The sequence below is a fragment of the Sycon ciliatum genome, chromosome 4, assembly GCF_964019385.1.
Source record: "Sycon ciliatum chromosome 4, ocSycCili1.1, whole genome shotgun sequence".
In the NCBI taxonomy this organism is placed as follows: domain Eukaryota; kingdom Metazoa; phylum Porifera; class Calcarea; order Leucosolenida; family Sycettidae; genus Sycon; species Sycon ciliatum.
In genome coordinates this window covers 30,985,474-31,002,746 of record NC_088646.1, presented here as the reverse complement: position 1 = coordinate 31,002,746, position 17,273 = coordinate 30,985,474, and the positions used below count along the sequence as shown (strand labels likewise).

The following is a 17,273-nucleotide window of genomic DNA, read 5'->3' as shown; positions in this document are numbered from 1 at the left end:
GGATCAGGGAGCTGTAGTGATAGCTAGCTAGCTATAGCATAGGTATTCACCAGGGAGTAGTAAAATACAGTGTATTTTACTACTCCCTGGTATTCACCTCCCTCTGGTGGGGATCGATGAGGCTGGAAGCTCCGCTAGGCCATAGGTGCTGTGCTGCATGCATTGAACGTGCCGAGAAGCCTCTCGCAACCTGCCTTGGCATGCATCTTGTGTTTGCAAGCATGCCGCAAGTGCAGTCAGCCATGCGATGTGACATGATTTGAGTCAGTGTATCCATCAAGTATCAATCTCAAGCCACAAGTTCATAATGACATTATGAGCTAGTGGTTCACACAAAACAGCTCTAACTGTTCAAGAAAATAGCTAGTACTGAGATCATTGCGGCTTGTTGACAAGCTGCAATAACTTGCCAATAACTGATAGTTGTTTCCAGTTGCACTTGCAACCTCTCATTATTGAAGTAAAAATAATAGAAAAAAATGCTCAGTCAGAGTTCTGATGTTGTCGCTCAATTCATGCCAAGCATGTGCTCCAATCTCTGTCGTGCCACTCCTACAGCACTTAGCTTTTACATGAGAAGACACTCAGATCAAGGTGTACAGAATTCATCATCAGCTGCATCCATTGGACCAGAATACAAACTGGCACTAGTGTTACCCATGGTTACCCATGGAAGTTACTTTCAAGTGAGTCTGGGTACAAGTCACACAGCATCCCCTACTAGCTAGTGTTGCCCTTAGAGGCGATTTGATTTCTTCTTGCTGCTTCCCACTGCCAGCCGCTCAGCATCCAGCTTGCCCTTCTCCTCTTGGTTCTGTGAAAGAAGCCGCACAAACAACCCAGTCATACAGATGTTTATATGCTAATGATAGCCTGCATAGACCCTGGTCCTACTGGTAGAAGTTATAATGACGAGTGAGCAGAAAATCCGGAACCGCTTATGGGCGCTACATACACAGCATAACGGCTTATAGGCGCTATGTTCATGTATACATCATGAGTCGCTAGTTTGTTTGTTTGTTTGTTTGTATACTTTATTTGAATTCGCTAATCCAAACGAGCACAAATGCTCAATGACAAAGCAGCGAATATGTTATTATGGGCTAGTGCGTGCTGTGCCGCGACGTTGCCAGAGCATTGCAACTGATGATGTAAATTGCATGTTGAGGTTTATGCGGTCACGTCATCAGTTGAGATGCTTCGGCAACGTTGCGGCATCGTGGTGCACTAGCGACTTATGATGTACACATAGCGCCCATAAGCGGTTCTGCTGACTGACCACCATGACATCATTCGCATAACCTCTATACCCAGCTGGCCAACGAGTCAGCAACACACCAAGTACATGTACATGTACATGTACAATGACATGTACATATACCGGTACAAGCACATAGTTGCAGGTAGTATTTAAGCCTGACTCGCGGTATGGGGACGTGCACGCATTGCATCACATCTCATGCCGAAACAATGCCTAGACTAGATGTGCAGGACAAGCAGGATCTTGCAATGAAGTCAGGATAGTCGCTTGCCACTCGAGTTACATGCCGAGCAATCACTCGGCAACACATCACATCCAGCACACACAGACAAGGTGTCATTTACTGTGTAGGCAGTATCTTGTGGATATAATTACATGTACGAGTGCCTCCGCATGCGAAGTTGCGAACGGTGCTTCTAAAACCGTGTAACGCATGACGTCATCACTTATTGAAAGGCTGTGTTTGGTGGTCATTTCCCTGTCAACCAGCGGCCACAGGCTGTACACACCGCAGACATGCTCTTCGCTAGCATTCCACACTCCAATCAGAGCGGCCACTGACCTGCTTTCGAAGTTTCTTCAGCAGCGCGTCGTCTCCACCGAGCCAGTTGTCCAGAGAGGCATGCATTTTCTCTGCCATCTCCTTCCTCAGTCTCTCTGTCGACAAGGACAAGGAAAGGACATGTAAGAAACAGCTGTTCGGAGCTAGGTCTTTTAGCCTGATTCAGACTTCATTTCACGTAAGGGAAATGCTCCACAATGCGTGCGACGACGGTTGAATCACACATACCAGAGGTCAGCTTGCGGACAAAAAACCCTCGATTGGGGCAATGTTCAGACCTTTCCAGGAGTTTTGAAGGGGTCAATGTGTGATCTAGCAGCACTTACCTATTTCCGCCTGGTAGTGCATCCTTAGCTCTGCCATTTCGCTCTCCAATTGCTCGATCTGTACACATTCAGTCAGCATCACCAACACCGGCAAACCATTGAAATGGCACATGTTTCTGTATCACACTGGAACCGTAACTCTGATTGGCATGTGAGCGCTGACTTAAACGTGACAGCAAGCTACTGCCACTGTCTCCCATTTTGTTAATCATTGCTCCCTTCAGTAGCTTAGCCTATCCAACATTGTGGTACGTGTACACACGTACGTATGATGTTCAGCTGAGTCTTGTTATATCATCCGTATCATGCCTGTCATGATTGTCTGAAGCTATTGTCTGTGTTGTGGTTGACTTCACTCTTTAGTACTATTGACTGGCCTTTCGTACAATACCTATTGATGTCTAGAGACATACTGTCTAGCCTTCCCCTCGTGCGCTTATTGATACACTATCCAGCTGTCCAGTGGCTCTCCTTCTACCGCTCTCTATCTCGCTATACTCTTCTTCACACTCTATAAGTTCGTGTCTTCTTTACAATAAAATCAGTTCAGTGACTGACGAGTTCGAGATCACAACATGGTGTCAGAAGCGGCTTGATTACGAATCTAGCCGAGTTGCTTGCAATGTAGTCCTCAAACTGTACTCCTCTTTACCCGTTTTAGCCCTCTTACTCAGGCTCTCTCTAGCAATTCTGCCTAATTGCAGAAACCGTCCTTCTGCCTCATTGCAGAAACCGTTCGTCTGCCTCACTGCAGATACCGTCCGTCTGTCTCTAAGCAGAAACCGTCCGTCTGCCTCTATGCAGAATCCGTCCGTCTGCCTCTAATAAGCAGAATCCGTCCGTCTACCTCTAACTCTAAGCAGAATCCGTCCGTCTGCCTCTAAGCAGCCTCCCTGCCTCCGCGTTCCTACCGGTCGCAGCTCCTCGTGTAAGTCTCATTGCAGCTCCTGCATAGTCCTCGGACAACGTCAATAACCTCCTCGTTCGAGAACAACTGATCGTGGCCCTCCCGGCCGATGCCCAAGTCTTCCTCCTCCGCCGTCAAGCGCCTCAGACCGCTACCACAACTGTCGAGCAGGCCGAAACTTACCTGCGAACGGAGAGGACAGAGATGGCGCTCCGCAAGTCTCTCCCAGGTTCACCGCCCCTCGCAAACGCGGCGGAAACCTCAGACAACTCGTTGTACTGTTCGACCTCCGACACCGTTGCCTCAGTGTAGTAACGATCCATCGAGTCTGTGGTGGTGCAGCTCACACTCGGCGTGATTGCCCAGCTACAGCCAAAGACTCGCAAGAAACGAACCGTTTGTTACTTGGTCACTTCCGCGTGTGTCAACAGCGCCAACGTGACACTAGTCAGAAATCCGTGGGTGGTGTTACTGTAAGTACCACCACAGCACCAAACAGTCATGCTGTTCATGAGTGCGATGCTGACATGGACTCTCCATTCTTAGGGTAACTCCACGTACTTTCTACTCGTATTCTGTACTCGTAGAGTCGCACTCTGATCTCTGCGTCTTGCTCTTTGTGCTCACACTCCTTCCACATAACGCATGGTTGCGCTCTTTCTCTGCTGGCTCTAGTATCAAATGCTCCAGTTCTATTTGGCCTCTTTGCCCTCTGTTTTCACTCTTTGCTTGAAAGGGGAGATGTTATATCATCCGTATCATGCCTGTCATGATTGTCTGAAGCTATTGTCTGTGTTGTGGTTGACTTCACTCTTTAGTACTATTGACTGGCCTTTCGTACAATACCTATTGATGTCTAGAGACATACTGTCTAGCCTTCCCCTCGTGCGCTTATTGATACACTATCCAGCTGTCCAGTGGCTCTCCTTCTACCGCTCTCTATCTCGCTATACTCTTCTTCACACTCTATAAGTTCGTGTCTTCTTTACAATAAAATCAGTTCAGTGACTGACGAGTTCGAGATCACAACAAGTCTCAGTGCCATTCTTTGCAGGTTGCCAAGTAGAAAAACACACACACACGCACGCACACACACCTTTTACCTTTTGACCTTTTGACGCCCATCGCCAGAGGCGATGCTAGCAATGCTACGACAGAAGCCATAGCAACTTGTGCTGGGATTGCACCATTCAACAGCGTGCAAGGCTGAAGAATTGACCGTCACTATTCAGCCTGGTCTACCCCATACAGCTATTTGAAGTGACTTTTTCTGGCCAGTGAATCCCTATTTTTGGCCTTTTCATTTTTTTCCCGCACACACACACACATCACACCACATACTCCGGCATGCACTGGCTGTTGGTAACCACCCAGGAGAATGATAGAAAAGTCAGGAAGAGTCTGAGAAAGAGAAGAAAGACGTGTGTGACCATAATCGTCGGGAATCGAACCCGCAACCTATCGATTGGAAATCGCTGCACATACCACTGCACCATATGGGACACCCACACACACACACACACACACACACACACACACACACACACCTTTGACCTTTGACGCCCATCGCCGGAGGCGATGATAGCAATGCTACGGCAGAAGCCATAGCAACTTGTGCTGGGATTACACCATTCAACAGCTTGCAAGGCTGAAGAATTGACCGTCACTATTCAGCCTGGTCTACACCATACAGCTATTTGGAGTGACATTTTCTGGCCAGTGAATCCCTTTTTTGGTCTTTTTCTTTTTTTTCTTTTTTTTCTTTTTTTTTCTTTTTTTTTTCTTTTTCACACACACACACACACACACACACACACACACACACACACATGTACACACATACACAAACGCATGTACACACATACAAACACGCATGCACGCGCACCCCCCTCCCCCCCCCCCCCCCCCACACACACACAAGCAATCCTGGTTTCTCTATTCCGTTTCACGAATACACCGAGTCACGTCAAGCGACGCGAGCTAACCTTCTCGTTGAGACCCGTCACCACCGATGCGTGATGACTTTTGCTCTTCTTCATGGCATCACTGTGCTCATTCTGCTGTCGTGTCAACTGCTTCTCATACTGTTCAGCTGCTCGATTAGCCTTGGCAAGGTCCTGTTGGCACTGGGAGAGTTGACTCTAGGACGGCAGAGAGCAAAACGTACGGAACTGTGAAGGAAGGATCTGCATAGTCCCCCCCCCCCCCCCACTCCGCTACCTGCACTTCAAGGTGCACAACGTTATGCTCATCAGCTTCTACACAGTGCTAATAGGTACTGAGTGTTAGGGAACCGAACTTGCAGACACTGATACATGTACTGCATGGTATACGTCAGGGCCGGAGGCAGCTTCCGCGGAGCGGTGCGGCCGAAGGGCCATGTTTAAGGGGGTCTGGGGGTCGTCCCCCAGAATTTGTTTGGAATTTAGGCGGCAAATCCTGCACTCTGGGCGACTCCCTGTACAAAATCATACATCGAAACTTTTTCTCCCCGGTTTTGGACGTTCCACGCCCACTTTTTGTTTTTGTTTTTTTTTGTTTTGGTACGGCCATGGCCGTACCGGCCGTACCAGTGGCGCCGGCCCTGTACGTATACACAGTTCTAGACTTAACCGTGTATAGCACACAGTCATTGCGAACATGCGGTTGCTTCATATCAAGATACACGTATGTTACATCCTCGTCTGAAGTGACGCTTTGCATTCGTGCACGGCAATGCAGCTTACTTTCAATGTCGACAGCTCCAAAGTCAGCTTTTTGCTCGTGGATGTGCTGGCTGTGTGGTCATCTTTCCGCTGTTTCTCCAGCTTTTGACGGAGTGCCTCTTCCTCGCTCAGCTTGCTGGTCAGTTTGTTGTTGGCATCACGCAGTTGCTTGATCTTTTGTGTTACACATAGAACAGTTGCAAAGTAAGTTATAGCACTGAGGTAATCTCGATGCATTGCAGTACAATGCTCCTCGTTATTTCACTGCTGCTGCTGCTGCTGCGACTACCTTCACTCTCTTTCTCCCTCACAGGCCGTTAGTTAGTGTAGACTCTACTCATATGATTTTCCAGACACAGAGTATCAAAGTGAGTGGAATCATTACATTATGAGGTATTAGGAGGTACTGTATTAGCGGCCATGTTGTAGCATTACCTGGGTGTTGAGCTGCTGGTTTCTCTTCTTGCTCTCCTCGCCAGACTTGTCTATTTCGCTCAGCTGGCTGCCGTACTTGTCCATGACGCTCTGCAGCTCCTTCTGATGCTCAAGTCGCTGCACATTCAGCGCATCGTCAGCGTCTTGGTGGGCTTTCTGGGCGCTGCACAGTGATGCACTGAGCCTTTCGGTGTCCTTGACAAGTGTTTCCTCGCGCTTCTTGAGAGTGCAGATTGTACTCTGGCTCTCCTGGATGATAACAACACATCATGTACAAACACAGGCATCGTATGACATCAGAAAAATACCTGAGATGTACGACTTCTAACTACAGTAAAACCTGGTTTAAGCGACCACCCCACGGTGCAAGGAAAAGCGGTCGTTAAAGCCGGGTGGTCTTCAGAACCAGGTCCCACAGAGTCTGTGTAGAACTGTCCGTGCGTGGAAAAACGGTCGTGAAGAGCAGGTGGTCGCTAAAACGGGAGGTCTCTTACGCCAGGTCTTACTGTATCACTATTGTGCTTCATTTTGAACGAGATCATAGGTGATAGTTACAGTTGGGACAGTGGAGTAAAAGTCTGTAAAACAGAAATTGCCATTGATCACTGCCACTGAGAGTATTAGGCTGGACGAGTTGCATGTGCTTGTGTGTAATTGTCACTTCATCAAATGATCAGTGTTGAGCCACACTTTGCATACATGTAGGGTGTGCCTGCATCAGAGAAAATCATCGTCGACTAAACTAACAATACATGACATTGGCCCCGTACAAGACGGTCACATTTCACATTGAACACCACACCACAAGACGTCCACCCAGCGTACTCTACCTGGTCTTTGCGCTCCCACTCGGCACAGTCCAGAGCGAGCTTCTTGACCTGTGCCGACAACTCCGCCTTCTCCGTCTCAAATCTGGTCTGAGCTGCAGCAAGCTCTTGTGCAAGGAAAGTTGTAGCTGCAGGACATGCCCATTGTGTACATAAGAACAGCTGGCCATTAGTACTTGTATCATTAGCCTCTGCTAGTAGAAAGGCTGGCTCTGGGTATAAGTTATGCAACAGCGTACTGCAAATATGCACGGTGACAAAAGTGGCCATACAGAAGGGAAGCGACTGGACAAAGGGTGCTGGCATAGACCGTAACGTTACGTACCTTCCCTTATCGCTTCTCTCAGCCGTGTCTCAACGTCACGTTCCACCTGCTCCGCCTATTGAGAGCACGGACACACAGTAACAGCAACAATCACATACACACACACACACACACACACACACACACACACACACACACACACACACACACACACACACACACACACACACACACACACACACACACACACACACACACACACACACACACACACACACACACACACACATGCATACATGCTGATATGGGGGACACAGGACACTTGGTGAACTGTAGCATAAAGTGATTCTTGAATAGTGAATAGTGAATAGTGGGGCATGCCGCAAGAGATGTTGGCGATGCAACTACAGTTTGCCTAGCAATCACAACTACAGTCAATTTTGCGAATAACGACATTCGGCGGGGCATCAGAAAAGTGTCGTTATTCGCGAAGTGTCCTTATAACCGAAGTCCCATTTGAATGTATGTGAATCCATATTTTGTATAGTGTGACATGCATATCAAAATGAAGCTCTTTTCTTGCTCTATGTCAAGGTGTACTTTATTTCCATATTGCAGTTGAATGGAACTATAAAGTCAATACGCAAGGGAAATAAATTGAAAATTATGCCTTTTTGAGCCATCTACAGGGCCAGGGACATGTACATGTATGATGATTACTGTACAATCATGTACAACTATATGTATATGTACAGGTGTGCTGGTAAATCCAACAATTTTGAAGCAAAAAAAAAGAGGAAGAACCCCCCCCCCCCCCCCCCACTTGGCTGCATTTTCTTGCATGTGTGCCTTTATCCATCACCTGATCACCATGGCCGGGTTCTGGTACTTCTGCATGACATGTACATGTACATGTACTTGACTGACAGGTACTTGAAATAGCTGGCAAAATCCCGGAAAGTCGTTATTCAAGCAGTGAATATGACCTCGGGGTACTGAAAGCATGTCGCTATTCGCGAATTGTCGTTATTCAGATAGTCGTTATATCCGAAGTTAAATGTATACAGTCAGATGGGGCTTTGCTCTGGGCATGGAAATTCGGTCGTTATTCGCGGATTGTCGTTATATCCGCAGTCGTTATTAGCGAAGTTGACTGTACTACAATGTATACTATAGATGTAGTTGCTAAGTGGAGCATTGCACAATGCACCTGACGCTGCAATTCAGCTTGCACTTCATTCCAGCACCATCTTGGGCTGCTGCCATCCATGCATCATTTCGGTTCACTCCGGCAGGGTTCCTGGGAGTCGTGAATCTCAACACTACACCCTGATCCACTCTAGCAGTCACAGAATCGCCACTATGCTCGTGGTATACAAATCATGATAATGATATTAAATGAGCATTGTCACGCCTTGTGTCTCACATATAGTCTAGGGTGTAGATCTACAGTAGGTCTACGTAGCTAATGTTACTTGAGAGGTTCCACAGGGCATCTGCATGGATGTGTGAACCGCTGAAGTGGGTGGGTTTCTCACCTGCTGCACCAGTTGCCTCAATAGTGTGTTACAATCGCCCGCAGCATTGTTTAGCACCGCACCGACATGCTCGTGACAAGATCCCCTGCCCGCTGCAGAGACAAGTGTCTGTGACGCTGACCCAGTCACTCCGCCATTGGCACCTTGTCCCTCTCCGAGCAAAGACGTGGATGAGACCTGCTTCGGCGCGCTACCAGCTGCAGCGACGGCTGCTGATGCCGATGCTGCTGCGGTGGCTGGTATCGGAGGGATTGGCGGAAGTTTCGCCTTCCCGCTTCCGCAGCGAATAGCAGCCATTACTAGTTATGACAACAGAACCAGTATGAGATTGGAAACTTCTTCTTGGAATATTTGCTATTATATCTACTGGCCGCACCGTTAGATTCTTCTCCGATGAATGAGACAAGTAATTAGTTAGTTGCGAAGTGAATCATCGACTGCGGTGGTGTTGTTTGTTTGTGACATTTCGGAATGGTCCTCTCCGCTACTGCGCCAGTGTCGGCTAGGTTGTTTGAACTGCTCTCTGGGCCCATCGGTCACCTGGCAACGGAACTTACTTTGATCCGTCTCGTGAACCAATCCATAATTATGGACATGCATGCTTGGTGCTCTGATCTGAGTGAGTTTGTAGCCTCTAGTCTAGCCTAGGCTCTACTGGCTATGATCTAGTACACGGTTCGTTGCTAGGGGAGGGCTACTTTCTCCCCAACTCCGGCAAGACTGAACTCTGAAGTCGTGGCCATACCTTGTCTTTGACTTTTCAGAAACCTACCTGCTTGCAGGAGTCGAGAGATAGTGCACGGTTGTTTGTTGGCTGTCGCTACCGAACACTTGTGTCTTCAGCGTTAGATTTCACTGAGACTGCGGTCGTAAATCATAAGTGGCCGGAACGGAACAGGACTCCGACTGATCGCTAGCGCTGCAGCTGCTAGACTAATTCGCTATCAATTATTATCATGTCCAGTAGTAGTCGACAGAAGTCACTCTTCGGAGCACCAGATGCGTTTGCCACGGAGATGAGCAAGCTGGTCAACAGCTCCGAACTAAGGTATGCGTTGTAGCCACGAAACGTAATACTAGTGCGCAGCCGAATCCTTGGCGTCCACTACATGCTAGCCTAGAAGGGTAAGGGGAAGATGTCGGAACAAGATGAATGGGATAGCATAGTGTGGATGTGATTGCAATTGAATAGGATCGGTTATTGGAGGACATGTGCATGTTCGTTGGTGCTCCTTCAATTCATTGGGCCGTGACTATCACATCATTCAATGGGTCGCCATGTGTAGTACAGTCGTCCCTCTCTAATCCAGCACTTTATAATCCAGCACCCTCGATAAACCAGCACGATTTTCAGTAGCCAAAATGTCCTCTTCATGCACATTGCAGCAGTCAATCAGATTTGTTAATCCAGCACCCTCCCTAATCCAGCAGATTTCCCTTGTTACAAATGGTGCCGGATTATAGAGGGACCACTGTATACACTGCATCTAGCATGGCGCTGAGGTGTGGAATGCAAACTGTCGGCATCACAACCCGCACCAGCTGCATCATGACCTAGATCCTGACATCTGCACTCACGATCACGTGTCTAGTCGGTGTGCATGCTCCGGTGAGAACTACATGAATCTTTCTGTTTCATCCCGTGCAGTGATTTACAGTTCGTCCTTGGCGAGGATCGACACCTTATCTATGCCCATCGCTGCATACTGGCCGCAAGGTTAGCGTACATGCACGCATACCCAGCTCCTTAAACATTACCACCGATCTGAACACTGTGTGAAGAAGCCTGTCTACCCCAACCCGGCAATACGTTTGAGTTGGATCACCATCAGTTGATCTTTAACCCCCGAGTTAATTTGCTTATCAAGATTGTGCCAACAAATGACTACCAAGTTTGAAGTCGGTGTACTGCCCGAAGCCAGCAGCATGAAGGCAATAACCCACTCTGGAAAACAGGCCACAGTGGACGCTGTAGTTTTACACCATGAAGGCCCAACACATGTACTATACTACACATGTACTATACTACACATGTACTATACTACACATGTACTATACTACACATGTACTATACTACACATGTACTATACTATACATGTACTATACTATACATGTACTATACTATACATGTACTATACTACACATGTACTATACTACACATGTACTATACTACACATGTACTATACTATACATGTACTATACTATACATGTACTATACTATACATGTACTATACTACACATGTACTATACTACACATGTACTATACTACACATGTACTATACTACACATGTACTTGTAGTACTATACTATACTATACAATGTCATGTACTACTTTGAAGTAGTACAGTACAGTATATTATACTGTACTGTACTACTTCAAAGTATACTATACATGTACTATACTATACATGTAGTACTGTACTCTTGTTTCTCCATGCACACTTGGCAGATGTGAGGTGTTTCGGGCCATGTTTGCGGAGAGGAGTGCATCAGACGACATGCCCTTTGTGCTATCAGATGTTCAGCCGATCACGTTCATTATGATGCTGGAGTTCATCTACACAAACAGATGTTTACCGACATTGGAACAGGTACGTATCCAGTTGGACGGGGAGAATCATTTGTGAGCAGGTGAAATAGTGATTGTTCCGAGGCTACGTGCTGTGTGGAGTGGGATCTATGCACGAGAATTCCAGTCCGGACTTCCAGTAGGGTGTACAAACAAAGTCCAAGCTCTTGCTTCCATCCATGCGTACCGGCTGGAATGGTTCTGTGGTGATGTTCCGACCTCGGCGCCTCATATAACTCCCACGTCCCATTGTAACGTACCATTACTGAATTGCTGGTAAAACGAGCAACCTGAGCAACGGTTATGCGCATGTAAACCATAACAATTATGCGTGCGTGTGTGTGTTCCCGTGTGTGTGTGTGTGTGTGTGTGTGTGTGTGTGTGTGTGTGTGTGTGTGCATGCGTGTGTGTATGTGTGTGTGTGTGTGTGTGTGTGTGTGTGCATGCGTGTGTGTGGTGTGTGTTCCCGTCTGCTACAGGCAGTGGACCTGTTGAGCACTGCGGTTGAGTACGGTCTACCAGAGCTTGTCAAGGTAAACAATGCTGTAGGGGTGTCCAGCAGGGAGTCGGGCTATCGAGGGAGAAAACACGGGCTGTAGGTGGTAATGTGGATTTCACTTCCAGAGTTCTCGTCAGAATCGTCCTTCAGGCAGGGTCGGTTTATGCACCCTCACGGCATTCCATCGCTGGGCCGGGCTGCCTAAAATGGGGTGATCAGTTACGGCTTCGGTCACAATTGCATATTGCATACTGACAACACAGATAACGTAGAACTTAGTTACGAATCCCGGCCCAAAACGAACCCTGTTCTGGTACTGTGGTCTCATGTCGCTGTAAATGCTTTTACTACATGTACATTGTAGCTGATAGTAGACTGATACCCACTGACAGCCACGATGAGATGTGTGAGCTATAACAATAATAATAATAATTATTATTATAACGGCTACCACGGCACACATATGCATGAACATGTGCCGTGTACTTTACTGTGTATGCACATTGGCTGCACTCTTTCACACGTTTGGTACTGCTGGTTACATGATTGTGTAGCTTTGGGGGGGGGGGGGGGGGGGGCGTGTCATACCTCTCCACCTGCTTGGATCCATGTCCCATAGCTGTGCTCAAGTCCAGTGTTTTTCTGCGCTCCGTTTCAGGTGTGCATCCGATTCATGACAGACCGGCTAACCGTGGAGAATGCTTGCGAATATGTACAGGTAATACTGCAATGACTGTAGGTGCGTGCACGGCACAGTTCTACTGCAGCCCTGCATACACTGTGAGCCGGTTGTGCGATGATGAGTGCAAAATGAAAACTCTAAACTTCCATGGTCATCACTTGCTACAACTTACCAATCAGGCTGGGGTTATAACCTCAATCGTGCATCTGTGTGTGTGTGTGTGTGTGTGTGTGTGTGTGTGTGTGTGTGTGTGTGTGTGTGTGTGTGTGTGTGTGTGTGTGTGTGTGTGTGTGTGTGTGTGTGTGTGTGTGTGTGTGTGTGTGTGTGTGTGTGTGTGTGTGTGTGTGTGTGTGTGTGTGTGTGTGTGTGTGTGTGTGTGTGTGTGTGTGTGTGTGTGTGTGTGTGTGTGTGTGTGTGTGTGTGTGTGTGTGTGTGTGTGTGTGTGTGTGTGTGTGTGTGTGTGTGTGTGTGTGTGTGTGTGTGTGTGTGTGTGTGTGTGTGTGTGTGTGTGTGTGTGTGTGTGTGTGTGTGTGTGTGTGTGTGTGTGTGTGTGTGTGTGTGTGTGTGTGTGTGTGTGTGTGTGTGTGTGTGTGTGTGTGTGTGTGTGTGTGTGTGTGTGTGTGTGTGTGTGTGTGTGTGTGTGTGTGTGTGTGTGTGTGTGTGTGTGTGTGTGTGTGTGTGTGTGTGTGTGTGTGTGTGTGTGTGTGTGTGTGTGTGTGTGTGTGTGTGTGTGTGTGTGTGTGTGTGTGTGTGTGTGTGTGTGTGTGTGTGTGTGTGTGTGTGTGTGTGTGTGTGTGTGTGTGTGTGTGTGTGCAGGCAGCACTTGTGTATGAGCTCACAGACCTCCAGTCAACGTGCAAGCAATTCATTGAGAGTCACACTGCAGTAAGTCTAATAGACTATTATGGAATGACATTCTGTGCACCACTACGTGCGTCACATCATCTAGGGAGATTGCACTTGTTGATATTTCATTGCTAGTGTAACCCATATTTGGGTCAGTTGGTCACAGCCTCGATCGAAAAACACATGTTCTGTATGTAATGGATCCTGTACAACGTCCTAGTCCGGGTTCAGACACACACCGTTTCAGGTCAGGTTTCAGTTACCATGGTAACTATGGCCTCTTGTCTCATGTGTATGCTAACTCACTGATGTGCGACTTATCTGCCAGAAATTGTTGACACCTCTTTCTCCTTCTCCTGATCCTCTTTCTCTTCTTCTTCTTCTTCCTCCTCCTCCCTCTTTCCCTTCTCCTCCTCCCCCTCCCTCCGTCTTCTCCTCCTCCTCTTTCTCATGTGTTTCATTTTCAAACGCTGACAGAAAGCCGGTGTCACCTTCTCACCCCATTTTCAGTAAAGTATTGATTGCCTGCCATCACGGATACATGGACCAGCTAGTATTGCAGTGGCACGGATGTGATGGCATAATCCCATCAGTGGTGTTGTATGGTGTCGGGTCCCCTGTATGTGCAGGTTGTGTTCCAGTCAAGGGGATTTCACGAGCTGTCCGAGGAGACCATGATATTCGTTCTGAAATGCAACGGACTACAGCTGGATGAAGGAGAAGTACTCAAGCACGTGAAGGAATGGGCGAGCGTTAACTCCGTAAGATTCACCGGCTGTTCCGCGATGTCCTTCGGGGGAATGGTGGCTGCTTGTCACAATGTGAATGTATGCATGCTAGGGCTAATAGAATATGGCGGATTGCTTCTGTCGTATGACTGATGTGGCACTCGATGTGGTGGTCAATTATTCAGCCTTGCAAGCTGTTGAATGGTGCAATCCCAGCACAAGTTGCTATGGCTTCTGCTGTAGCATCGCTATCATCGCCTCCGGCGATGGGCGTCACATGGTGTGCACGTGTGTGTGCGTGTGTGTGTGTGTGTGTGTGTGTGTGTGTGCATATGTGTGTATGTGTATACATGTGTATGTATGTGCATGGTGTGTGTGTGTGTGTACGTGTGCAAACACGTTTCATGTAAAATCCACTGTCTTCGGTGTGTGTATTCACCTTCAGGTTGTTACAGGAGAGTCGCTTGGGGAGACGTGTCGCAATGTCATAGAGCATGTGCGCTTTCCACTGCTGGACCCAGATGAGCTCAAGGTCATAGAAAAGGAGAATGAAAAGAAAAAATACATTCCGGTGAGTACGGGTCTCTTTTAAAGATGAAGGATGCCCCATCTCATTTGCAAAGGAATTGCTCTTCAGTCTATATACATATACAGGATTGTGACATACAGTGCTGGGAACTGAAATCCGACCCCATTGCCGGCGCGCCGCCAAGGGGGTCGGATTTCAGTTGCCAGCACTGTAGCAGGGTGATGTGCCCAAATACTCCATGGAATGTAACATTTTGTTTCCGGGGCGAGTGTGCCGGTTTAGACCTCAGAAAATACGGTAGTGAGCATTTGGATCCTCTTGGCTGATTGTGTGTTGGAAGGGGGGCTTGTTTTACGATCAGGTGCACTGTATAGCTATGTCAGGTGTACTGCATACCTATGTCAGGTGCACTGTATAGCTATGTCAGGTGTACTGTATGCCTATGTCAGGTGTACTGTATGCCTACGTCCTATGCAGATTTATCCAGGACTGTGTTGTCATGCTACGTACTCTCAGTGGCGTTACAACATTGATATGACATTGGCTGTTCGTTATTGTTGGCACTGCAGGTACGTCTGATATCAGCGGCATGGAGGTTCCATGCTACAAAGCACGCCGTGCCAGGTGACCCACAGGTGACGGTACGCAGCGGCACCCTGCGTCGGCCATCCTTGCAGCCACTCGGCCATGGCTTGTAATGTCTGCTATGAGCTAAGCTATCAGCCTTCCACACTGGCAAGACAGAAGCAGAATAGAGTGTATGGACGTGTGGTTGGCTGCTAACATACACAGGTCAGGCATGCACACCCAACAGCGTACATTGCTGCTGGATGAAGCTGTTGGCAGGTTCACAGCTCCGGCATTGCAGTGCTGTCCATGTGCAAATCTGAGCTGCTGACATTGTGTTCGCATTCTACGGCCGACCTCGTTCTCACGTATCCGTGCAGAGTAGCGCGGGCTGGGGAGCGGGCAGTGAAGGACAACTGGCTTAAAATCAATCCGTGGGCCAGTGGGGCCACAGATAGGTGCAATTAATTCGCAAGATGCATACAGTCGAAAGCAGAAACTGGGCACACCTGCAATGCACATGCATGTTCGTGTTCACATTTACACAGCTCTTTGCATCACCAGTCCGACAATAATCACACTTGAAGTAGCTCACTTCTGAGCATTGTGTTGTAAATAATCAACTCGATTATTCCTGTAGTTATGGTAGCTGCTGGTAGTGCTTTTTTATTTCATTTATTTACATTTCGTCCCTCTCTTGAGTCCGGCTTAGCAAGAGGCTTGATAACATTGGTTACTCTGTTGATCTGCAATAGTGCAGCACTGTTCAATGCGATTGCTTCAAGTTTCACCCCGCTGAAGTTATGTTCTCCTGGCAGGAAATTCTCAGAACTCCGACAGTGTCAATTATTCATTAGAGAGAGAGAGAGAGAGAGAGAGAGAGAGAGAGAGAGAGAGAGAGAGAGAGAGAGAGAGAGAGAGAGAGAGAGAGAGAGAGAGAGAGAGAGAGAGAGAGAGAGAGAGAGAGAGAGAGAGAGAGAGAGAGAGAGAGAGAGAGAGAGAGAGAGAGAGAGAGAGAGAGAGAGAGAGAGAGAGAGAGAGAGAGAGAGAGAGAGAGAGAGAGAGAGAGAGAGAGAGAGAGAGAGGTGAACTTCTTTTAGAACTTCTCAGGCTTGATTCTTTTCTCGGCTCAGTCTGCGAATGATCCAGGCTGTAGTGTCACATCTGAATGTACTGTCACCATGTGTGTGTGACGTCGCCTAGGACTCAAGTTGCATATACATGTAATGGCAAAGCCGGCAATAACTGCATGTAGCTACTTGACACAGAGTCATCTTTTTCAGCCGGCAATACTAGTATACATATTTGCTTTTATATAGTCCAAATTTGCTTCGTTTTCTTCAAGAGTCTTTTCCTTTTCTTTTCGACTTCTTACTCTTTTCCTTGCTAGCCGTGGTTGGCTATAACTTGAAAACTCTGCCATCACCACCGGCGCAAAGTGGTCATTGGCTACCCCAGCCACGTATTGCTTGGAATAAAACCAAAACTAAAACATGTAAGTTACTGCCTGTACTGTTACTGTTACTGCATGTAAGTTACTGCCCACCTCAGCCACAGGCAATGCATGGAAGTACCTGCCCGCTCGCGGATGAAGCTGATTGGCTGTAGAACAGACAACCCTCACGTGACATGCTTTTTAATCAACAAAATAAAGACGACCAAACATAATAATCATCTACTACCGGGTACATGGTGATTGGTGACAGGGCCCTGGGTCTGGGAGTTGTCAAATGAAGAGTGCATTATAGGCGATTCACACGGCAGGCAAATCCACGTTTGTCAGGTGCCCGCAGGAAGTGAAACACGAGGCTGCAGTTCACACGGCCGCGGGTGGCGGCCAGAGCTCCCGCGAGTATTCGGTGAGTATACGGCGTTACTGTGGTGATTTGGAATGAGTACCCAAAGGCAAAGGCCAAACACTGAACCAGGGTTCAAGACTACCGTACGATTGTACGACCTCACAGCCTCATATTGTCATAACTGTAAACGTGCCCGCAGATGAGGGCATCCGCGGGCAAAAAAACCCA

At 47.8% G+C, this 17,273-nt stretch overlaps 2 protein-coding genes across 2 annotated transcripts; one reads left to right on the top strand and one right to left on the bottom strand.

Annotated features, from left to right (window-relative positions):
* Nucleotides 1-287: 287 nt before the first annotated feature.
* Nucleotides 288-9,423, bottom strand: LOC135815592 (paramyosin-like). The gene is made up of 9 exons (XM_065328908.1): nucleotides 8,827-9,423; nucleotides 7,349-7,403; nucleotides 7,027-7,151; nucleotides 6,197-6,445; nucleotides 5,783-5,935; nucleotides 5,042-5,197; nucleotides 2,150-2,207; nucleotides 1,824-1,918; nucleotides 288-814 (listed from the first exon to the last, which is right to left on the bottom strand). Exons 1-9 carry the CDS (start codon nucleotides 9,121-9,123, stop codon nucleotides 737-739), a joined length of 1,266 nt encoding a protein of 421 aa, XP_065184980.1. The 5' UTR covers nucleotides 9,124-9,423; the 3' UTR covers nucleotides 288-736.
* A 53-nt stretch (nucleotides 9,424-9,476) lies between these two features.
* LOC135815595 (BTB/POZ domain-containing protein 19-like) lies at nucleotides 9,477-16,190 on the top strand. The gene is made up of 9 exons (XM_065328910.1): nucleotides 9,477-9,874; nucleotides 10,475-10,543; nucleotides 11,276-11,417; nucleotides 11,875-11,928; nucleotides 12,553-12,612; nucleotides 13,393-13,461; nucleotides 14,052-14,183; nucleotides 14,596-14,721; nucleotides 15,249-16,190. Exons 1-9 carry the CDS (start codon nucleotides 9,783-9,785, stop codon nucleotides 15,375-15,377), a joined length of 873 nt encoding a protein of 290 aa, XP_065184982.1. The 5' UTR covers nucleotides 9,477-9,782; the 3' UTR covers nucleotides 15,378-16,190.
* Nucleotides 16,191-17,273: the final 1,083 nt, after the last annotated feature.